Below are 23,480 nucleotides of genomic sequence, written 5' to 3' on the forward strand. Positions count from 1 at the left end.
TACGCGCGTCGCCTCCCGCGGTCTACGGGAGCTCCCGATCCCTAATCCGCGCGGGTCCCGTCGATTTGGGGTTTCAATCGTGTGATTTGGTGGATTCCTCGGGGCTCCTCGCCTGGGGTTTTGGGCGAATTCTTCTTCGGTAGACCACAGAAGGGGGTTAATTTCCCATTACTATTTTACGAATTTCCATGTTGGTTCTGCTCTGCTGCCATGTACCCCCTTCGTCCCAAAATAAGTGTCTTGACCTTAGTACAACTTATTTTGGGACGGAGGGAGTAATTTGGTTAGGATCATGAATTGCGGTAGCGATTTCTTAGCAGGATAGGTTGTCAATGGAACGAGTAGCTAGAAAGGCGATTTCTGCTTATGTTTGCTTCATTCTAGGAAACAAAAATGCTTATTTTTGCTTGAACGACTTGCAGGGGGTGACATGGATACTTCCTGAGCGCTTCGCTAACTCCGAGATTGCCCCGGAAGCAGGTACTGCTTCAATAGGAGTAACATTTAGTCCCACTGCACGTTTTTTTTTGTCTGAATCTTCTGTCATCGGTTGATATGTTTACTGTCTCTTGGTGTTTGTCCTTCGAGAAGTACCTAGTTGAAGTCTCATGGTGTTATATTTGCAAATGCGAGTGTTGAAATGTCTACTTTGTGTTAATCTTAATCAGATAAAAAGAATAGGGTGTGCAGATAACATTTAACTGAGTTAGGTCTGACACATACAGTTTGGACTGGTAGAAAGTAGAGTACACCATAATAATTGTGATCAAAGAGGTATAAGGTTGTATAGGTACTGGCATGGTAGGCTCAATTGTGAAATTTTGGATGCAAGAGGTACTGGCATGGTAGGCTCAATTGTGAAATTTTGGATGCAAGATTTTTGACATGTGGTGCCCCTTTGTTCTTGTTGCATTAACTACACATGCCGAGTTAATGTATGGGAGATGAAACCATGAGCATTTTGTAGTTCAGGACAAGAATGTTCCCATTATTGTTTGGGGGGTCGAAATAATCTGTCTGTTGCACTTTGTACACTTTCTAGTTGAAAACTGTTAAATCCAGATACTAGACTAGTTTTTTGAGGTATTGCATTAAATATTATTCACTACTGTTCGCTCCTAAATTTTTTGTACGACTAAATGCAACTGCCTTAGCTGGCATAGCACCAAGTGATTAGGCCCAACGTAGAATTTGCCTTACCTTTTCTGTCATCACTTGGCATGTCACTGCTGGCTAAAAAACTTAACTATTGCGCCATACTTGATAGGATATTACTAGAACTTACCAATATATATCGAAGTTTGTTGAATTTGGAATACACCCTATTTTTTGTTGACAACATGAGATGACTGCCCTTGGCCTATAAATTCCTTTCATTCAACTTCCTAACTCTGTGTTTGGCATTTGGTGGATTATGATAATCCTGTTTGCCGCACCAGCCTTTTCCTATTTTAGTTTTTGCTTGACCCGTGTTTGCCTACTTTTGTGGAAAATTTTCTACAGCAGACTTACCTACCAATTTTGTTATTCATATTATTTAGTGAACAACCACAAACACCCTATACATGTTCACTAAATAATATAAGCACAGCACAGGTCAACAACCGCAAACTAAACCTAAGAAGATCTCATTATTTGTCGTCCATATTTATAGTGGACATGTATTTGCATCTGTGTATAATATATATGATGCCGAAGCACATTTGCTTGCTATTACTGAGTCCGGGATACTACCTAGCAATTTTGTTTCTAATCTGATGAAAAAAGGAAATATAGACCTTAGTTCATTAAGTTGCTAATTTTTTTCTAACGAAACTTACCCTGGGAAGCAAATACTTTTGTTCTTTATAAACATCTACTCCCTCCGTCCCACAATATAAGAACGTTTTTAACACTACACTAGTGTCAAAAACGTTCTTATATTTTGGGACGGAGGGAGTATATACTAAGTTAGTTATGTAAGATGACTTCCATGAGACCGTTATGTATTTTTGTTGTCAAGAAGCTGTTTTGTGTGTAAGAACTTGATTATTTGACATTAAGGCGGCATTGCTTTTTTCTGAACAGTATATGCACTTCTGGGCATTGTAAGTTCTGTCAACCAGCATATAATTGAGACACCAACTGATGGTCACTCACTGGCCTCCAAGGAACAATCTATCCCATGGGCTCTTGTTGTATCTATACTCAAGGATGTCGAAGCAGTTGTTGAAGTTGCCGCCCAGCACTTTGTTGGAGATGATCGCAAATGGGGCTTCCTTGCTGTTACAGAAGCAGTGAAGTAAGATGATCGATTATGCATTGTTTTTCCTCGCTTGCATATCTGATATTGCCATGCATTTCTGGCTTTGTCTGGATGGCTGATAATTGTTGTGCAACATTCCAGAGCATGTGTCAGGTTAGCCGCTTTCAGGGAGAATGGCTACAGGATGCTCCTACAAGGAGGGGAGGTGGAAAACGAAGAGGAGGATGTTCTTGAAGACAATCAGGGAGTCAAGACTAATGGAGTGCCAGTAATCTATCCGGTCAATGGACATTCCCAAAATGGCCATTGGATCATGTCTGATGGTCCGGATGGAAAACCTGGAATTATATCTAAGACTCTGGAGGGAAGAGCAGTAGCTGCTTTAAACAGGTTTGGTCAGAATGCAAAGATGTTGTCAGATCCCACGTGGATGAGCAGGCTCCAACCTTCTCCTGTTCCTCCTGGTAACTTGTTTTTACTAAAACATTATTATGGTTCTCCATTGAGACATTTACCTATTATTTTTCTCAAGTGTTGTTAGTTTACTTAATGTCCTTGTGCTCAGCAGTGATGGAGATTGAGAAGCCAACTCTCGCAACCATTTGGTCTTCTAAAGGGATTTCTGGGCGCTTATTCATGTTAGGGGAGGCCGTCCACATATTCAGACCACTTGTATACGTACTCTTGATTAGAAAGTTTGGCATCAAATCTTGGACCCCGTGGTTGGTCTCACTAGCTGTGGAGCTCGCAAGCCTTGGCATTCATTCGCATGCAACAGATCTGAATCATAGAGCTGGGAAAGTTCATCAGCTCTCGTCTGCTGAGAGGGATGAGGTGCGATGATTTCAGTTCTTTATTGTGTTATAGTTTGTTGGTTATGTTCTCTGGGTTGCTGACTTGGCTATTCTTCCGTGGTTCAATTCCATCAGTTGAAAAGGCGAAAAATGATGTGGGCACTTTATGTCATGAGAGATCCATTCTTTGCCAGCTACACCAGGTAATGAGCATTACACACTAACACGGTACTGTCTCAGCTCTTGATTTTACCCTTCCTATATGCCCTTGCTTACCCTTGAGTCCCAACAGGCGTCATCTTGAGAAGGCTGAGAAAGCACTTAGTCCGGTGCCGCTTATCGGTTTCATCACAGGTGTGTGAACTTTCCCCGTATCTACTATGCATCTCGTTCCCACAAAAACTTGCAGAGGAAGCATTTTGCGATATTCTTGACACGCTCGATTTATTGCAGGTAAACTCGTGGAACTATTGGAGGGGGCTCAGTCGCGGTATACATATACATCAGGGTCGTAGAGGAGGATTGGGATAGATTTACCTGCTTCTGCTGGAGAGCTTCCTTGCTGATCTGCCATACTGGACTTTTGCTGGTTCCTGGATTTTGCTTTCAGTAGATGAGGATTTGAGCGAAACCCTGTCTTTGCTTTGCCATTTCGTAGCCAGATCTGGCATCGCTGTCTCGAGACCTTGGCTGATACGTTGCAGCCACATAACCTCACCCCTGGTGGCAGCTGGGAATGTAATTATACAGTACATTGGTCTAATGTCATGAATAGGCACGCAGCAATACCGTCGTATTTACCAGAAATGAAAATCATAATAAGTTTGTTCCTTAAACTGTGAAGTTTCCGATTGCGACGTGATCTGGCATTTCTCTATCTATGCTATGCTACTATATTGTCAGTCTTTGATCATTGATTTTTATCCCCTCTAGAATACTCATATATTGAGAGAAGTAAAAGGGAAAGACCCCTCGTTTGCTCATTGATCACTACTGGAGATAACTGAATCTTCCTTCTGTTGGTGATGCATCTTGATAATGTGCTGTGTATCTCAACTTGATTTGTGTTCGGATTTAGCATGGATCATCCTTTGGCTGGAGATGTCCATGAAGCATTTCAGAGTCAAGCAACATGAATCATTAAATCTCTCATATTGTCATTGTAACACTTGTCTCAAAATGTTGAATCAGATAAGCAAATATGTACAGACATAATGACAAGATGAAAATGCAGTACTATACTTGCAACATGCATCTATCTCATTCTATTCTATGCACTGTTAATGTACAACATGATCAAGCTTGACAAGCATGAGCAAGATAGTGTTACAAGCGTGCAATAGTTCTGTTCAGGCTCAGCTCAACCCCACCCGCAGAACGAGCATTTTTCGCGTTATTGCGAGATTCACGAACATCAGCTTGTGAGCTTATGTAGGATAGGGACTGCAACCACGATACGAGCACAGGCTTCCGTACAACATCATCGGATTCCGCAACATGGGCGTGCATGTCATCGAGGAGCACATCCTGGCCTTCCTTTGGCAACGAGGTGACAAATTCCGCCAGCTCCTTGAGCAGATAAGAGAATGACTGCAGAAACAGGAGAAAAGAGTGTTGAGGGAATAAAATCTGCAGAGTCTCTACAGGTAGCAGTGCTGCATGCGTAGTAGGAAAATCATGGAATAATGTGATTTGGGCTATAAAACATCAATCTCCAATGGTCCAAGACTCATCTTTATAGCAATCAAGTCAGTGCATGAAAATACTCGACAGGGTTTCAAAGCTAATGATGATTGCAATGTCTCTGCTATTGGGAAAAAAGTTCCTTGTGTCCTCGCGGATTGATCAGCCATATTCTGAATGTCATAAAGGAGATAAGCACCACCAACCCGTATTTCAGAGGAGTTACTGCTCTACACACCATCAGAAAGTAATACCATTGTGATCTTAGCTTACCTGAATATCGGCAAGGAAGATGAGCCGCAGCAACAAGTCCAATATTTTCTTACAGGGCTCTGTGCTTTCTTCCCATGACCTCCATAATGATCTGTCCTGTATCATTGCAGTACTGCAAAGATCTTTAGCTTTCACAACAAGGCTATGGATACAAAAAAGAATGGCAGGGCTCTTTGCAGGAAGGTGCCGAACAAGTGCAGCAACTCCTGACGCTAATCCATCAAATGGAGTTACCCCAGGATAAGCCTATTATATGAGATAAGTAGAGAAATTAGTCAGTCGCCTAGTTAGGAACAAAATATATATGAAAAGGGTTTTGAATGAACTACCTCCAAAGATCTCCTAATATAATCAAAGGCAAGTTGCTCTTTCAAAGCCACTCGATCATCCTGATCAGTATCATTGCCAGATGACAGGAATGATACCATCACCGAGTGTACTGCACGTGTTATTTTTTCATTCGAGTGTTGTATGTATCTAACAAATTGCATTAAGGATGGCAATTTTGTATATCAAAATCAAGATAATCCAATGAGAAAAACAAAGAGAGAATTCCTTATTTGACACTAGATAAAAATGTACCTCCCTATTTGGCCCTGAAAAAAATATCCCTATTTGACGCTCGGACTACCCCCCCTCTCTCAATCCTAACCCCTAGCCTGTATGGCGGCAGCGGCAGATGTCTATTTATTTTTTCCTAATGTGATACTACCGTCAATTATTATGGTTACTAAAGATATTAAGGGCCCGTTTGGGACTGCTCCGCTCTAAAAAACAAGCCAAACGGGGTAACTCCATGATGTCCTGCTCTGAAAAAAACTAGAATCTGGGGATCAACTCCCTATTTTTTGTGAAGCTCATTAGGGGGTGCTTCAAAAACTCTAATTCAAAAGGTCCTCGTGGAGTTGGGGAAAATTAACCACCACTGTCACCAGTAAGTGGATACGCCTTTGTTTTATTTCCCCACGTCACCCAGCCAAATAGACCTTACCCACAAAATTTTCTCATTCTTGAAGCTGGAAGCCAAACAGGATAAACTGCTCTTTGGTGAAGCTGCCACTCCTAGGTGAATTTGCTCCAAAGTGGATTTGTGGAGTGGAGCAGTCCCAAAGAGGCCCTTAAGTGAGAATTGAAAAGAAAGTTTTACCCCAGGAAGAAATTTAGACCGAATGCCAAATAAGGATGATTTTTTTCAGGGCCAAATAGGGAAGCACATTTTTATGATTTTATCTAGTGTTAAATAAGGAATTCTATCAAAAATAAATAGTAAGACAAATAGTAGTGGTGTCTATAAAGGATACAAAAATATGACCGGAGATAATTTATCCCGAATTAGATGAGTTGGAATGAGGTTAATACAAGTAGGCATAACCCGCAGATAAAACAATATGCGTGACGTCTGGACCTCATCCGTGTAACAGATATATCTTGTTCCATCCAAGGTTAGTAAATCTACAATATACCAAAGTTCCATTTTAATCAACAGTTGCAAGCACATCCAAGCAAACACATGAGAAGTTTTAATCATAATGGCACAAGGAGATTAGGAGAGTGGCATTAAAATAACCTGGTTTGGTTGTCAATTCAGCACATGAAGGCATTGACTCAACGAATAAAGCACTGGCTGCCGCATTATCCTGATTGACAACAACAGCACGCCGGATTGCTTCAGTGTACTCAGGAAGACGCAAACGTCTCAGATGTTCCACACAAGAGAATTCCACCAAGATCCTAACAGCAACCTCTGGCTGGAACCCCCCTGAGGAGTTTGCATCCAACCTGTGTTTTGCAACCTCTGCCGCAAAGCTTACAATCATAAAAAATGCCGCCTCAGCGATCTTATCAATCTCAGCAAGCAAACCATTCCGTTTCGCCTGGTGCAGCAACACTGCTGCACGAAGATGATGATACAACTCTTGCGCATATTCACATACACGAGTTTCCACATAATCTTTAGTCTTCTCATCAGCAAATGAATACTGATTGCACAGAACCCAAGTCACTGGCCCTGCTTCTTTGAAAAGGACACTATCCTGGTGCTGCATGACCTGATTCTTTGCAAGCTCAGCTGAATTTCCATCTGGACTCTTAACTGAGATCCTAAGCAGGCGCGGAAGAGGAAGGAGCTCCTCCAGCAGTGCCATAAGAACACACCGTAACACTGAATCATTAGATGCTACCGGCCCACACTGTGTCAAACCTAATGCAACACACTGAAGAAGGACACGGCGCTGATCATCGTCAGGCCTCCCTTCTACAGCTGCCCTCCGAGCTGCAAAACGAATGGTCCGTTCAGGAGCCTCCTTCAACCTTGGAGCAAAGTCCAACCGATGTCTCACCGAAGCAACCCTCAATGCCCGTAGTCCACCGCAAGCCGCCATCACCGCCGGAAACAGCACATAACCCTCACTCTCACACTTCTCCGGCGAAATTACCTCGAACAGAACCTGAACCTTGCGCATCCTCCTCGACTCGACGAACCCCGACACCAGCCAATCCACCAGCTTAAGCACCCTGACAGCAACACCTACATCCCCGATCCTGCCGCAAATCCTAACCAGGGACACAAGGATCCTCCCAAAGTGCAGCTCATCTGCACATGCCAGGGCATGGCAAATCCCAGCAAGCGCAAGGTGGTCAATACCATCGCTGGTCTCACTGGCCTGCTCCATATTCTCTAGAATGCGACTCACAGCCACAACGGGGTCGTCGCCGCCGTGGTCACTCCCGAGATTCCCCGTGCTGGGGCTCCCTGAGCTGCCATTGCTGGTGGAATTCTTGGAGGTCTTGGCGGTGGCGAGCGCGCCCAGGAGGAGGAGCCGAGGGGCGAGGGGGAGGGAGGCGAAGGGGAGCGAATAGTTGGGGAGGAGACGCGGGCAGGTGGCGAGCAGCGGGGAGACGAGGCGGGGGTGGAGCGGGAGAAGCGGCAGGAGCAGCTCGAGGTGCGCGGAGCTGAGGCGGAGCGAGCGGCGGTGCAGGTGGAGGGTCTCGAGGGCGGCGAGGGCGGCCGCAGGGGAGGGAGCGGCGCTGCGGAGGTGCGACCACGCGGAGAGGATGGCGGCGGGGGTGGGAGGCGGGGGCGCCGGGGCGGGAGGCGCGAAGGTGCCGGACTCGAGGAGGTCGGCGAGGGGCGTGCCGGCGGGGGCCGGCGGCGGGAGACTGGCCGGCGGCGACATGGCCGGGGTTCGGATTGGAATCGGAACTGACGCGACGATGACGACGCCGCCGCCCCTCAGACTTGAGAGGACTCCAGAGGAAGGCAACGGAGCGGCTAGCGCCTAGCAGACGGGCGTATTCTGACCAAACAAATGCGCCCGCTTGCATTTCATATCTTCGTGTATAAATTTCGGCCAAATTTTGAACTCCATATCTGGATAATTTTTATTTCGAAATTTTCATATTTGGATTAGAAAATAAAACTTAGCGGTGGCAGATTTTATTGATCATGTTTGGTGCCACAGCTCACAAAACTTGGCTATCTTTAGGTTGCATGGATTTTATTGGATTTGGCACATTCGGGTTATTGGATTTGAAATTACAAAAAAATAAGGACGTCGATAACTGCCACACGTGTGGGCGTTAAGCAATCTGCCCACACGTTCTGTGTGGTGCCTAAGAGGACCAGCCCATACGTTTGTGTGTGTGGGCAAAAGAATTAGCGCCTACACGCCTCTTTTTTTCCTCCCGGTCCCTCTTACACGCGTGCGTGTGGGCGAAATAGATAACGCCCACACGCCCGGTACGTTAGGCCTCGTACCTCATGCTCCCGCACGCCCCACATGACACTTTACCGCGCGCCTCGCAGTTGCCATGGGCCGGACCCTCGTCCATGTTCGTTTAAGTGCAGTTGTCATGTCGCTGAACTACGATTGCCATGTCGGACAACTACAGTTGCCATGTTTGCTCAACTGCAGTTGCCATCTCAGGTCAAAGTTCCAGATTGCCATTTTTTGGACAACTACAGCTGTTGCCATGTGTGGCCTGGTCTACTGCAGTTGCCATGATTTCAAAATTTTAGAAGTTGCCACCTACTAACACTAGGCAGTTGCCATGTAGCGCTACAAAAAAAGGCATGGCAAAAAACATGTTCGGGTAAAAGAGAGAGTTGTCATGTGCTCACAAGCACGCTAGGGCAGTTGCCATTTAAAAAGAAAAGAGTTGCCATCTGCTTACGTGCACGCTAGGGCAGTTTGCCATGTACCATGCAAAACATATGGCAACTGACATGTTCGGGTAAAAAAAAAGAGTTGCCATCTGCTTGCAATCATACTAGGGCAGTTGCCATGTACACTGCAAAACGCATGGCAACTGGCAGCTTGGGTGTGGGAGAGGAGGCGGGTGTGTGGGCGAGATGGCAAACGCCCACACACCAGCCCTTGCGCGTGACTGAAAAACTGGTGTATGGGCGAACTGCTAAACGCCCACACACCGGCCCCTCACGAGTTGTTCTATGTGTTGGCGACATTTCTCACCACACACGCGAGTTGTCCTATGTGGCATACAAAATCAGCTAATTCGTGCCAAGATTCATGCAAAAATTACTGGACGGTGATGGAGACGTGTGGACGAGTTGGCTAACGCCCACACGTGTAGACGTTTACATTTTCGAAAAATAATCCAAAATCCCTGACAGGAAAAAGAATCTATATGATTGGTGATTGATGTAAAAACCCTGGTTGCATGGGTCAATGACTAGGGCGGGGCCCCGCCCCGATCCGTGTTCCTCGTAATGTGGTGCCTATCCAACAATATTCCCCCGTGCCTGCCTTCTTTTCGCTCGTAAAAGTCCAAAAACTAATTTAAAACACCTGGTCCTTCATCCCCTTTCATTACTGGAGATCAAGGAAATAGAAACTGGCCGTTCAACACCTTTCCCTCCCTGCAAATATCGAATTGGGCACCTAAGAGAATCCAAAAACTTCAAAAGTGTAAGTCTCGTAAGTCACTATAGGTGCATTAATCTCCGTAATTAATCTCGCTTAAAAGAAGTGTAAATCATGTAAGCCACTATAGGTGCATTAAGATAACTTTGGCCGGAAGTTACAAATTTGTCCAAACTTCCAAATGGCTTCGGTGCAATTTTCTCTTTTATAGTTAGTCAACCATGGCCAACACATTTTATGTCTGGTATCTTTAAATTGGAGTTATTTGTTGATGGTGGTGAGTTCAGTCCCCACTCCACCCCAATATTCCTCGCCCATCTAGAACCCACCAGACTCCTTCAATTTGAACAGAAAAAAATAATCATATTCTTGCCATGGTGCTCCCATGCAGTTACATTGATTATCTTATTGCAGTGTTGGACGTGTATTGGTTGTTACAGTCGAATATTAATGAATCATTTTTGTGGTTCCATAGCAACACAGGGATGTTATGCTAGTTATAACAAAACGACTGCTCATGCAATTTTTCCTGTATTTTTGGGATCTTTTTTGCCCTTGCACTCCTGTCAAGTCTGTTTACCTTATTCTATTCATTTGATTCATAGAGATTCTATAGAATAGTTTGATTTTTTGCGACAAGTGTTTTTGGTTTGTTGCCAGATTTTTTTCCTTAGCCGTATAACTTATTTGTTGCATACTCGGCGAAAACTTGCCCCCAACGTGTAACATTTGCCCGGACTAAATTGTTGAATGAAGCTCAACCAGACATGCTGTGTTTTCACTTTCCAGGCAATGAAAGAAATCAACTAAATACAGAGGATTAAGTTGTGTGACCAATAATTTGGTAGGACTGATTTGTTGAATGGAGTTCAACCTTGTATGGTTTTCCTGAAGATAACTGGGAGAATGAACCGGGCATGGCTCAGCACGAATAGAATGGTAACCTGGTAAATTGTGCTGCAAATATATCATCTATAACTCAAAGTTCATTTACGCTAATGACAAGCTCCCATATTATTGGTTGTAATGTCAGGGAAGCAAATCATGCAGTGGAATCAAGCGTAGAGATTGCTGCCCCAAAACTTGGCCGGCTGGTTGGTGCGGTAGTTGCGGTCGAGGGCCTTGATCTTCTCCATGTCCTCGACGGAGATGTCGAAGTCGAAGACCGCAAAGTTCTCCTCCAGCCTCTCTACCTTGGAGGTCTTGGGGATGACCACCGTGTTCCTCTGGAGGCCCCACCGGAGGACCAGCTGGGCCGGCGTCTTGCCGTATTTCTCAGCCAGGGACTGCAAGCACCGATACAGCAAACTGAGGTTGAGAAACTATCACAAAACCAGGCTTGCGGAGGTGTTCTTTTTCTAAATGCTGGAATGGAATGTGATGTCACATTGTCACGATTTGTGATACTGACCTTGATGACAGGATCGTCGAGGCATGAGACCGAGCCAAACCATTCGGTATTGGCAGTGGAGCCGCCCAGGGGTGTGTGTGCGGTGACAGAGATTCCATGCTTCTGGCAGAACTTCACAAGAGAGTCGCGCTGGAAGTAAGGGTGTGTCTCGATTTGGTTCACCGCGGGCTTTATCTTAGCGTAGGCCAAGCAGTCTCTGGTGAGGAATATGTCGTAGTTGCTGCATGAGTAATTCAAGGGTTAGATTTGAGACATAGAAATTCTCCTCCAGCATGAGAAGTAGCCATGAAATCTCGAATCGTGACGGAAGTGCGACACAACATAATGGAACTACGGAGATGCAGGGATTTATTACAGTTCAATTCTGGTTAGTCTGAATAAGCACAGCTCAAGTAGTGAAGTTCAAAATTGGAACTTGGGAGTGCTACAACTAGAGCAGTCTAGATTCTGACACTATTGTAGAGATTGTTAACTTGCAGCTAGTTAGAGATCACACAATGTCATAGAGAGCATGAAGAATTATCATTCTAACGGTAATGCACAAGTTTACAGCTCGAATGGTTCAGGGGATGCAGTTACTATTTGTTACTAAGGGTGATGAGTGCAAGCATAACAAGATTCGCTTTGCAAAGTACAAACATTGAAACGCATCCATCCTTGTTCTGTACATTCTGCTACTCATTTGGATAGTGCAGTACTGCTAACTAAAGGGTCTTTGCTTGGATAATATGCAAGGTATAACTCAAATGGAAGCTATCTAAATCTTTAAATATGTTAGACTGCATAAATTTGAAAGTGACCTAGAGGCAATAGCATACTGTACAATTGTACAATGGAAGCAAGAAGCCAAGAACAACTAAGCACAAATTTACATAGTATACAATCAACAAAGTCAATTTATAACAATTCAGGTTCAGCAGGACTTGAAAGGATTGCAGAATAAGATCTCACACTCTTTATTTAGAAAGAAAAGATGGAGATAAACTCTGGGCAACAAGGCCAGCAACTATTTGCACAGCAACCAGTAAGCCAATAAATGGAAATATCCAGAAGGACTAAATCATTCTAAATACACAGCAGCCAAGAGATATAGATCAAACAAATTATGTACTAATAAATTAATGGAACAAGCTGAACAGTTGTAATTCTAAGTAAACTGAACTGTGGCCATGACTAGGATAAATGGGGACAACATCAACTAACTGACCCAAGTGACGCATCATAATATCTACACAGGTTAAATGAGTCGAGACCAAATGCCTCAATAATTCAAATAGAGTTATAGACCAAGGAAAGACCACATAACCAATGGTTATATGATGTACTTTACCTAATTCCGATGCTACGAACAAGTCCCATGGAAACAAGATCTTCCATTGCATGCCACGTTGTCTCCAATGTGATAGTGGTATCGATATCAAGCACACCATCATCACCAAGAGCACTGCCAGTTGTGCCAACTCCTGTACACAATTAAAATGAAGATACTCAATTATGTTAGATTGAATGGCATAAAGTGTTCTTTATCCATGTTAGGTAGGATAAAGACAAGGATCATACCAGTATGCTTAGTAGCTACAGGGAAGTGAATAAGGTAGAGATCTAGATAATCCAATCGCAGCTTCTTCAGGCTATCCTTGCAGGCTTCGACCACATGACCGTGATCTGAGTTCCACAACTAGAATCACAACAGACATGGAGCTTTGAGTAACACAATATATGTTGGAGAAAGAAGGTTGCAACATCATTTGAGTGCTTTTCTTATGTTGAGAGTGAAATGGGGTGTAAACAAAAATACTTGGTAGCGCAACCCCATAACAACTGTAAATTAGGAAATGCAATAATTGATGAATTAATCTGAAATTCAAGTGCTCATATTTGAATGTCAGTGTCGACAAACAACTGTTGATTCATTGGTGTGTGAAGCCATAAAAAGATAACCATGGTGGAAAAAAGATTGCTACAAGCCAGCCTTGCTGCTTTCTAAGTCTAGGAGATTAGTTTCACAATCTGCCAAGTTAGTCAAAACAATAGATGGTACTTAAGATTCCAGTACACTATACTCGCAATTCAGTGCATAACTACACAGCCTTTCTCCATCTGAGTCACAAGTGCACCTTCAAGCGTTTTCAGCATTTTTTAACCAGTACTAAATAGGTTTGTCATCAGAAAGACCTGATATACCGACAAGGTGTCGCCTAGCGCTATCTGATGAAGCACATTTTCTCCAATTGCTAGATCAACCATATGATTTCACTATGTCTTTGTTTTGAATGCCACATCCAGCCATACACCATCATAGGCGGGTTTAACCATATATGTCTTGAAATTCTATGTTATCGCATACTTCTCTATACAGAACCTCATCTCATCAGCTCATAGGACACAATTGTTAATAGGCTCAGGTCCTAGCACAAAGGGGTAGTAGGCGTGTCGTATCCAACACAAAGAGAACATCGGTATATTCTTATTCCAATACCCTTTTCTGCAACCAAGCATCGAAAAATAATTGATTAATAGTAACCTTGGTTGTGATGAAAAGATCCTCTCTCTTGACAAGCCCAGTTTCGAACGCCTCCGCGAGCGCATCGCCAACTTCAGCCTCGTTTTTGTAGTCAGCTGCAGCACCAGACAGCAATCCCAGACGGTTAGCACATCATCGCAGGCGAAATCTCCCGAAAAACAAACACTGTAAATTAAGATCTAGTACTACTACTGAATAAAAGTAATGCAAAACTTCTTCAGCACTTGCAAATCTACTGCTTGAAGACATCACAAACTCTGACACTTTATCAATGTGGGATTCCCCAGCCACGCACGCAAGCGTCCTAGATGAGACGGTGCGAGATTCATGGGGGTCGGGGATGGATGGCGCAGACAGACGTGAAGAGGGGGGGAGGGAGGGCGTACCGGCGCAGTCGAAGTGGCGGTAGCCGGCGCGGAGGGCGGAGTGGATGAGGCCGCGGACGGCGGCGGAGTCCATCCGCCAGACGCCGAGCCCCACAGCCGGCATCTCGTGGCCGCTGCTCAGCTTCGTCGCCGTCGCCGCCATCCCTCGCCGGTAGGTCGCCGGGGCTCGTCGGAGTCGGGGATGAGATAAGAAGAAGAGCGACGAGGAGGAGGAAACGCAGTACACTACAGTCGACTCAGCACCCCCTTCCCCTACTGCGGCATCTCCAGTCTAGGGGGGGAAGAAAGACTCCGTTGGACTCTGGCGAGTGAAGTGGTGGTGGAAAGATGAACACGTGGGTTTTACGGAGCAGTTTGTCTAATTCACGTGCTCGATGATACTCCGAATTGCTAATAAGAGCATCTCTCCCGCAGATCCGCCTTCCACTAAAACAACAGCCGTTTGTACGGCAAGATAATAACCCATATTGCGCAGAATTACGCATGATTTGTGCTTTTGACATTGCTTCTTTGGATTTGATTGCCGGATTCTCTCAATGATATCAATGTATTGCAGAGATTACATGTTTTTTACTCGGCTTGCTAGTGGAGAATCTCCGGCTTGCAACTACATCATCAATAGACATGACTATACCATGAGTTGTTATCTTGTCTTCAGTATTTATTCTTTATAGTCAACATTTGTGGAGACCATCAGTCGGCCAAAAAGCAAGAAGCACATTTTTTTTGCCAAAGCAAAAGAAGCATGCCACAAGGATATTGAGAGGGCATTTGGTGCGTTGCAAGCTCAGCGTGCCATTCGAGGTCCTGATAAAAAATCTCTCTCAAATATCATGGCTGCATGTGTAATTCTGCACAACATGATTATCGAGGATAAGAGGGATTTAAACTTTCCTATGCCAATGTTGGTAGCCATGTCAAGCCTAACAAAAACCAATATCAGATCAATATATTTCTTTAGATCTACCGACAGATTGAGGATAATGCCACCCACGCCCCAGCTTTGTGATGATCCCATTGAGCACCAGTGGCAACTGTACGGGAGATAAACTTCCATTTTATTTATGTGTGATTTGAACCATTCTATCCATTCCAGACCATTTGTATTGTTTTAATTATTCGGATTTGGACATTTGTTGTAATTGAGATTATTATTGAATTATGCGATGCTAAAACATTAATAGGTTTGATTTATATTGTTGTTGTATTAAGATTGTATTATGCAAAAACATGAATTTGCCTAAAACCCCAAAACTGTTTTTGCGGTACCGCTAGGGCTCTAGTGGGGCAAATCTCGTAAACCCGTTGCAGCTGCATCCGCCATACTACTTCGTTGCCTCGTAGCTTGGTCCGCAACAGCAGCCCACCCTACCGTTACCGCTAGGGCTCTAGTGGGACAAATCTCGTACACCCGTTGCAGTTGCATCCGCCATCCTACTTCGTCGCCTCGTAGCTTGGTCCGCAACAGCAACCCGCCCTACCGTTAACGCTAGGGCTCTAGTGGGATAAATCTCGTAAACCCGTTGCAGCTGCATCCGCCATACTACTTCGCCGCCTTGTAGCTTGGTCCGCAACAGCAGCCCGCCCTACCGTTAACGCTAGGGCTCTAGTGGGATAAATCTCGTAAACTCGTTGCAGCTGCATCCGCCATACTACTTCGCCGCCTTGTAGCTTGGTCCGCAACAGCAGCCCGCCCTACCGTTACCGCTAGGGCTCTAGTGGGACAAATCTCGTAAACCCGTTGCAGCTGCATCCGCCATACTACTTTGCCGCCTCGTAGCTTGGTCCGCAACAGCAGCCTGCCCTACCGTTACCGCTAGGGCTCTAGTGGGACAAATCTCGTAAACCCGTTGCAGCTGCATCCGCCATACTACTTCGCCGCCTCGTAGCTTGGTCCGCAACAGCAGCCCGCCCTACCGTTACCGCTAGGGCTCTAGTGGGACAAATCTTGTAAACCCATTGCAGCTGCATCCGCCATACTACTTTGCCGCCTCGTAGCTTGGTCCGCAACAGCAGCCTGCCCTACCGTTACCGCTAGGGCTCTAGTGGGACAAATCTCGTAAACCCGTTGCAGCTGCATCCGCCATACTACTTCGCTCCCTCGTAGCTTGGTCCGCAACAGCAGCCCGCCCTACCGTTACCGCTAGGGCTCTAGTGGGACAAATCTCGTAAACCCGTTGCAGCTTCATCCGCCATACTACTTCGCCGCCTCGTAGCTTGGTCCGCAACAGCAGCCCGCCGTACCGTTACCACTAGGGCTCTAGTGGGACAAATCTCGTAAACCCGTTGCAGCTGCATCCGCCATACTACTTCGCCCCTCGTAGCTTGGTCCGCAACAGCAGCCCACCCTACCGTTACTGCCAGGGCTCTAGTGGGACAAATCTCATAAACCCGTTGCAGTTGCATCCGCCATACTACTTCGTCGCCTCGTAGCTTGGTCCACAACAGCAGCCCGCCCTACCGTTACCTTTAGCCATCAAGTGTCATACAATGTCAACCTCAACACTATGTTTATCGCAGTTGTCGACGCTTGTCCGTTCACGGATGCCGGCTACCATACCCGGTAGTGCCTATTCTTTGTTTACCGGAATGTGTCAACCAGGTGCTGATGAGGAGGACGTAATGATGAACATGATGCAAGGCAACGCCAGCCACCATAAAGAAGGGCAAGTGGACGACTCCCAGTTGGAGCCGAAGGACACCCACCAGACACACACCCAGATGTTGGACACCCAGCAGACAGAATCCTAGACGAGCAGACCCAACAGCCAAACAATGACCAGTTGGACGGTGATCCTGAGGACATGCAGGCGCCAGCTGCGGACTAAAATAAGAAAATAGGAGAACATTTCGACTTGAAGAGGATGAATTGTTGGCTGATACTTGGTTGGCCACAAGCAGTGATCCGCTTCATGGCACTAAGCAATGGGGCACTACCTTTTGAACAAATGTGCATGTTTGGTTCCATGGACACAAGCACTATGATCCATACCACAAGGAAGTGGCCCGTGAGCGTAACCCAAAATCGCTCACTAGAACATTCGTAAGTAGTAGATATAGTTTGGCATGGTGTCATGTCATGTTTACACATCACTGGCTTTTTCTTATGTTCCTTATGAATCTTGTTGATTTTTCAACAAAGGAAATAGAACCAACCTCAATATGGTCAACAAAAGTTAAACTTCGACATAGCGTAGCTTATGGGTACATGATGTTGTGGTTTTGTCACGACAGATGTCCATATGAAAAGGACTTAGTCGTGAGGCCAACGCATCTATGTGGTAGCTTGAGAGGGGTTGAGTGGGACGAGAGACGCGAGATTTTACCCAGGTTCCGCCCCTCATGGTGGAGGTAAAAGTTTACATCCTCCTTCATTGATATTGATCATGATCACGATTACAAGGATGCTCTATCTCGAGAGCTATTGACTTGTCTGTCTCAACCTAACTTGTCTATTGCGATGTCTAAAAAACCTTCTCCCTCTTGGGGTGCCCCGCCCCTCCTTATATAAGTTGAAGGGGCGGGTTACATGTAGAGTCCAACTCGGATTAGGACTTAACCTATTCTGACGTCTCACCATGGACTTCTCATCACGGGCTTCTCACCATGGGCTTCTTAACTCCAGGCGACTCATTTTCATGGCTAAGTACTTGCCGGGTTACGATCTGTCTGCCGGGTCATAACTGTCCACTACTAGGGAAAAGCCTATACACAGAATTTTACCAGTAGCGTTGTACAAAATCAAGCACTGCTGCTACTTAGTAGCAGCGCGCGTAAATAAACCGTGCTACTGCTATGACTTTAGCAGTAGCGCGTACTAGCGAAAAGCGCTGCTGCTATGTTTGAACTGGGCGCACATGGCTAGCCCAACCTAGCAGTAGCGCGTATAATGGCCCAGCGCTACTGCTAATCTCCTTAGCTGCAGCGTGTATTCCAGAACGCGTTGTAGCTAACATAGCAGTAGCGCCCTTTCTGGAACGCGCTACTGGTACTTCTGACTTAACCACACGGTTCGTCCTTCCCCACGGCCACTTCATCCCCCAAATCAACTCCACTCTCGCCGCCGCCGTCGCCCCTCGGCCGCCGCGCGCTCTCCCCACGCCGCCCCCGACCCCAGATTCAACGCCGGCCCCGCCCCCGACCTCAACGCCGCCCGGGACGCCGCCCCGACCCCGACCTCAACGCCGCCCGGACGCCGCCCCCGCCCCCCGACCTCAACGCCGCCCCGGAGCCCCGACCACGACCTCGACGCCGCCTGCCCCTCCCTCGTCGCAGGCACCCGAGGTGAGCACGCCTGCTCCTCCCTCTCCCCTACCTCTGCCTAGGGTTTCTACCTCCATCAAATTAGTTAGGGTTTCTACCACTTTCCACCCCTATAGGTTCATCAAATTAGATGGTAATTAGGGCAGTAGTTCTTAGGTACTAATTAGTTAGTAAGAACTAGGTACTAATTAGGTACTAGAATATTTTTATTTATAGTAAGTTTATTTTTAGTAAGAACTAGTTGAATTAATAGAACTAGTTAGTAAGAACTTGTTGCTATTTTTTTAGTTAAAGCAATTTTCCCGCATCGACGTGGACGATGCCTATCCCGCATCCTCGTCGTCGAGTCGGCGGAGGACGACACCTGCTTGACCAGATGGGCCATGTCCGGGACTGGGCTCCGCCGGGGTGGTACTGGGAGGCGCTACCTACCGGGGGGCGCAGGTTGGTGAGGAGCCAGCCTGTCGTTGACCCGAACCTTCTTTGGTGGCGGTCGCGTGGGCCAGTGACGGTCCAGAGGCTCGAGGACTCCGCGGAGGTGGTGCGTCACCGTGTCAGTGAGGAGGACGCGCACGTCCGTCGCTACTTGTTTGCGTTGGAGCACAGGTTCTCCAATACCTGGCAGGTTCTCCAGGGATCTCACTGGAGCTATGATCCCGTGATGGTTCCTTCTCTGTGGGTGTCCACCGCCCGCGCCGATACCCGTCGTGTGCTAGGGTTTTAGTTGTACTAGTGATGTTATATGTATGACACTATTCGGGATGTATTAGTGATAATATTCGACGATGTACGGACGCATGAGATGATTTACTTTTGCTTATTGAATGCATGCTAATTTGAGTCTTATAAGATATTTTGAAATGTATATCTTGTGTTGCTCAATATCCAAGTGGCCGGTCATGTTTGCAGGTTACACCTCCGAGTGGCCTATGTTTTGCCGGAGTGTTGATTCATTTCCGTTCCGGCAAATTTCAGGCGCTCGATATATCCTATTTTAGCAAAGGTCATGCCGGATTTTTCCGTGAATTTTGGCATGACTTTTGCCAGAATATGTAGGAAATATCGAGTGCCCCGGATTTGTGTGTTGAGTATCCTGGTAGTTGTCTTTTATCGATTTTCAATTAATGTTTTAACTATGAACATAGGAAATGTCTGACGACAAAAAGGATTTCGGTATTTGCAAATACTGCGAAGACGAGCGCGGCCTGTGCGACGGAATCTTCCTAGATGATGATAGGCGCTTCAGCATCAAGCTGGACGAGAACTTCGAAGTGGATACAGTAAGTCACAACGACAAGTCTTTTTTCGTAATTAAGCATGACATCTGCTTCATTTGCTTCAACTTATATTTTTTTACTATTCTACTAGCGTATCCCCTGCCATGCAAGAGTTTTTGTATTGGATAAGATAGGTTTCAGTCATACTATGGAGGTAAAGAAAGTTTATTTGAAGACCGAGCATGGTTATATTTTCCACGCAAAATTATACAATTCAGACGACTACACCTATTTTGGATGCAAAACATGGCGAGCACTATGCAAGACTTATGCATTTGAGCCTGATATGGTTATCACCTTTGATATTCGTCCGGAAGATGATATTGAAGGTAATACCGACATCTGGGTCGATGTGCAGACGCCTCCAGTTACACCAAAATGTAAGTTTCTCAACCATATTTATGTCTTTGATATTGTTTATTCAAAAATAGTTGACAACTAATTTGTATTGTCAGCTTATTTCGGTGCAAGCAAACATGTCCAGCGCTTGGTAGACAGGACCTACTACTGTCCCGGGGCTGAACTAAACTGCGAGGAGCTAAGTCATTATGTTTCATGGCTTGAGGATCTTGATACCGTCAAGACAAATTTTCTTCCTGGACTTAGAAATCTTAGTACTGAAAACGTGCGACCAATAGTGTTCGTCATGAACTACGGTCACATCTATTTAGGAAGGATGGTAAGATTTTTACTATTTGTCCTCAGTGCATCTTTTCCATACATTATTTGTGAAGCTAAACTTCATTGCTAAGTATGTGACCATACGATGTTCTTCAACAGGGACTCCCGATGAATGTTGTGCCTTATGGGATCGAGACTAAAGGTACCATGAGTATTATTAGCTTACGGCCAAGATATCCTACATGTTACTTTAGTGCATTCAAGATCAGCGATGAATGCTTAATAGTGCAAGACTGGACCAGATATGTGATGGGGGAGCGCAGACAAGTACTAGGGGGCAGCAAACAGATGTGCTACCCAAAATTAGGAGACAGGTTCATCTGCATGCTCCAACTTGATCAAGGAGGAGAGCTACACATGTTTTATGTTGTTTTACCTAAGAGAGAGCAGCAGGAGTGATTAGCTAGAAATGAGTTTGAGGATGATGATGTGCTACACTATTACTATGATGATAAAATAGCTAGTGTTGGTGGTAATGACTGATGATTATTATTAGCTAGTGTTAGTGGTGATTAAATAAATATTGTTGGTGCTAATGATTATGATGATGATTAAATAGCTTGTGCTGGCGGATTAGATTCAAGTGGAGGCAACATGTGGTGCACATCGAAAGTACTACTAGTCCAAACTAGATCAAGTTTGGATTAGTAGTATACTTTTGACATGCACCACATATTGCCTCCACTTGAACCTAATCCACCTTCATTTGACACACTGTTATGGACATAATGATGTAAACCTCATAACTGGTATTGTACCAATATTTGTACGATGGCGCATAAATACACTAAAAATAAAAAATAAAAAAACAATACTAGTAGCGATGGAAAGAAAACACGCTGCCAGTAGTTGCATTAGCAGCAGCGTGGGAGTGAACAAGCGCTGCAGCTATTTGTCCTAGCATTAGCGCGTGCGGCACGCGTTACTGCTAAGCAATAGCTGTAGCACCTTATTAGTAGCGCACCTACCCGCGCTACTAGTGAGCACAAAACCAGCGCTAGTGCTAGGGTTTTCCCTAGTAGTGGTCTGTCGGTTTATAACTGTCTGCCAGGTTATAACTATCTGCCGGGTTATAACTGTCTGTTGGCTTACAATCTGCCAGCTTATAACTGTCCGCCGACTTAGAATCTGTCGGCTTCTAACTATCTGTCGGCTTACAATCTGCCGGGTCATCAATGAGTCACCAGGCTCGGGCGTTTACCAATGAAACACCAAGTCCTAGCCGGGCCATATCTCCGGTCGGGTCATACCGCGGGGTATATCCCCGACACATGAGGTAGGTGAAAAAGTCTCACATGATTTGAGAAATGTTTGGTTGTACAAAATATGTACATCCACATGTGAGTTATGCACAAGTCAATCCATGAGGTTTGTAGTGAATAATCCTTTTCCCTTGTGCATGTCACTTGATATGTACAAAATCAATGATAGAGTCCATGATCATGTAATCTATCACTGATTTTCACAATATAAAAATATCTCAAGATTTAGTAGAAAGCATAAAAAATAGATTAACATTAAAAAATGATAAAAATGGTGGCCTTAGTATTCGAAGCCTGGACCAATGCCACAACACGCTTAAGTTCATTGCCATTCACGTTATATACATACATAATCTTTTTAGTTTTTGGATTGTAAGTTTACTTTAGGAAAAAGCAAAATCACTACTCTTTCGACTGCCAGATCGACAATGGATGGCCTTTGCGTTGTCTGCCACCTTGGCTCCCTCGTCATCCTACTCGGTTGTGTTCCCACCGGACCTAGTTCATACCAGTACACACAATTCCACAGTGTAATATAAGACACCACAACCAGCACTTCGATGGTTGATGACCCTTTATGATCTGGTTTCAGATTGTTGAAAGTCCCCTTAAATTCTCCCTAAGGAGTGACCTGGGTATCGAACCCACAGTAGGATGTGCTCTATGACAAAGATTCAAACAAGTTACCATTCTTACAAAATGTTATAGTTTCTAGCCGGTAGTTTACTCAACCTTTTGGATGTAAATAATAATACAGAAATAGACATGGGTATGAGGACTTACACTCACAACCTTCTACTTGTGCGTGAGTGATAACCCACAAGTATAGGGGATCGCAACAGTTTTTGAAGGTAGAGAATTCAACCCAAATTTATTGATTCGACACAAGGGGAGCCAAAGAATATTCTCAAGTATTAGCAGCTGAGTTGTCAATTCGACCACACCTGGAAACTTAATATCTGCAGCAAAGTGTTTAGTAGCAAAGTAATATGATAGTAATGGTAATGGTGGTAAAAGGTAACGATAGCAAAAGTAATATTTTTGGTGTTTTATAGTGATGATAACAATAGCAACGGAAAAGTAAATAAGCAAAGAACAATATATGGAAAGCTCATAGGCAATGGATTTGGTGATGGAGAATTATGCCGGATGCGGTTCATCATGTAACAGTCATAACCCAGGGTGACACAAAACTAGCTCCAGTTCATCAATGTAATGTAGGCATGTATTCCGAATATAGTCATACGTGCTTATGGAAAAGAACTTGCATGACATCTTTTGTCCTACCCTCCCGTGGCAGCGGGGTCCTATTGGAAACTAAGGGATATTAAGGCCTCCTTTTAATAGAGTACCGGAACAAAGCATTAACACATAGTGAATACATGAACTCCTCAAACTACGGTCATCACCTGTAAGTATCCTGATTATTGTCATGTCGGGGTTAACGGATCATAACACATAATAGGTGACTATATAGACTTGCAAGATAGGATCAAGAACTCTCATATATTGGTGAAAACATAATATGTTCAGATCTAAAATCATGGCACTCAGGTCCTAGTGACAAGCATTAAGCATAGCAAAGTCATAGCAACATCAATCTCAGAACATAGTGGATACTGGGGATCAAACCCTAACAAAACTAACTCGATTACATGATAAATCTCATCCAACCCATCACCGTCCAGGAAGCCTACGATGGAATTACTCACGCACGGTGGCGAGCATCATGAAATTGGTGATGGAGGAAGGTTGATGATGACGATGGCGACCGATTCCCCTCTCCGGAGCCCCGAAC

At 45.0% G+C, this 23,480-nt stretch overlaps 3 protein-coding genes across 3 annotated transcripts in view; 1 reads left to right on the forward strand and 2 right to left on the reverse strand.

Annotated features, from left to right (window-relative positions):
* LOC123131948 (peroxisome biogenesis protein 16) overlaps positions 1-3,875 on the forward strand; it is a gene marked incomplete in the record, with an annotated part of 4,479 nt that extends 604 nt beyond the window's left edge. The window contains 7 exon segments of the mRNA XM_044551680.1: positions 423-480; positions 2,068-2,281; positions 2,387-2,709; positions 2,814-3,079; positions 3,175-3,242; positions 3,332-3,393; positions 3,493-3,875. Coding sequence (XP_044407615.1) covers positions 423-480; positions 2,068-2,281; positions 2,387-2,709; positions 2,814-3,079; positions 3,175-3,242; positions 3,332-3,393; positions 3,493-3,554 — 1,053 coding nt within the window.
* A 297-nt stretch (positions 3,876-4,172) lies between these two features.
* On the reverse strand, positions 4,173-8,272 carry LOC123131947 (uncharacterized). The gene is made up of 5 exons (XM_044551679.1): positions 6,563-8,272; positions 6,297-6,447; positions 5,325-5,472; positions 4,996-5,241; positions 4,173-4,629 (listed from the first exon to the last, which is right to left on the reverse strand). Exons 1-5 carry the CDS (start codon positions 8,169-8,171, stop codon positions 4,366-4,368), a joined length of 2,418 nt encoding a protein of 805 aa, XP_044407614.1. The 5' UTR covers positions 8,172-8,272; the 3' UTR covers positions 4,173-4,365.
* Positions 8,273-10,698: 2,426 nt separating this feature from the next.
* LOC123131949 (NADP-dependent D-sorbitol-6-phosphate dehydrogenase) lies at positions 10,699-14,511 on the reverse strand. The gene is made up of 6 exons (XM_044551682.1): positions 14,200-14,511; positions 13,814-13,908; positions 12,850-12,967; positions 12,620-12,752; positions 11,290-11,509; positions 10,699-11,164 (listed from the first exon to the last, which is right to left on the reverse strand). The coding sequence occupies exons 1-6, from the start codon at positions 14,339-14,341 to the stop codon at positions 10,934-10,936; spliced, it is 939 nt and encodes a 312-aa protein (XP_044407617.1). The 5' UTR covers positions 14,342-14,511; the 3' UTR covers positions 10,699-10,933.
* Positions 14,512-23,480: the final 8,969 nt, after the last annotated feature.

This window comes from Triticum aestivum, chromosome 6A, assembly GCF_018294505.1.
Source record: "Triticum aestivum cultivar Chinese Spring chromosome 6A, IWGSC CS RefSeq v2.1, whole genome shotgun sequence".
Classification (NCBI taxonomy): Eukaryota; Viridiplantae; Streptophyta; class Magnoliopsida; order Poales; family Poaceae; genus Triticum; species Triticum aestivum.

What these genes read in the sequence shown, in the direction of transcription:
- LOC123131947 (XM_044551679.1), bottom strand. Translation starts at nt 8,171, where the DNA reads ATGTCGCCGCCGGCCAGTCTCCCGCCGCCGGCCCCCGCCGGCACGCCC. An exon ending in ATATTAGGAGATCTTTGGAG is followed by an intron (nt 5,242 to 5,324) that starts GTAGTTCATTCA and finishes CTCATATAATAG; the next exon opens with GCTTATCCTGGGGTAACTCC. An exon ending in TCTTCCTTGCCGATATTCAG is followed by an intron (nt 4,630 to 4,995) that starts GTAAGCTAAGAT and finishes CTGTTTCTGCAG; the next exon opens with TCATTCTCTTATCTGCTCAA.
- LOC123131949 (XM_044551682.1), bottom strand. Translation starts at nt 14,341, where the DNA reads ATGGCGGCGACGGCGACGAAGCTGAGCAGCGGCCACGAGATGCCGGCT. An exon ending in CCGCCACTTCGACTGCGCCG is followed by an intron (nt 13,909 to 14,199) that starts GTACGCCCTCCC and finishes CTGGTGCTGCAG; the next exon opens with CTGACTACAAAAACGAGGCT. An exon ending in TGTAGCTACTAAGCATACTG is followed by an intron (nt 12,753 to 12,849) that starts GTATGATCCTTG and finishes AATTGTGTACAG; the next exon opens with GAGTTGGCACAACTGGCAGT.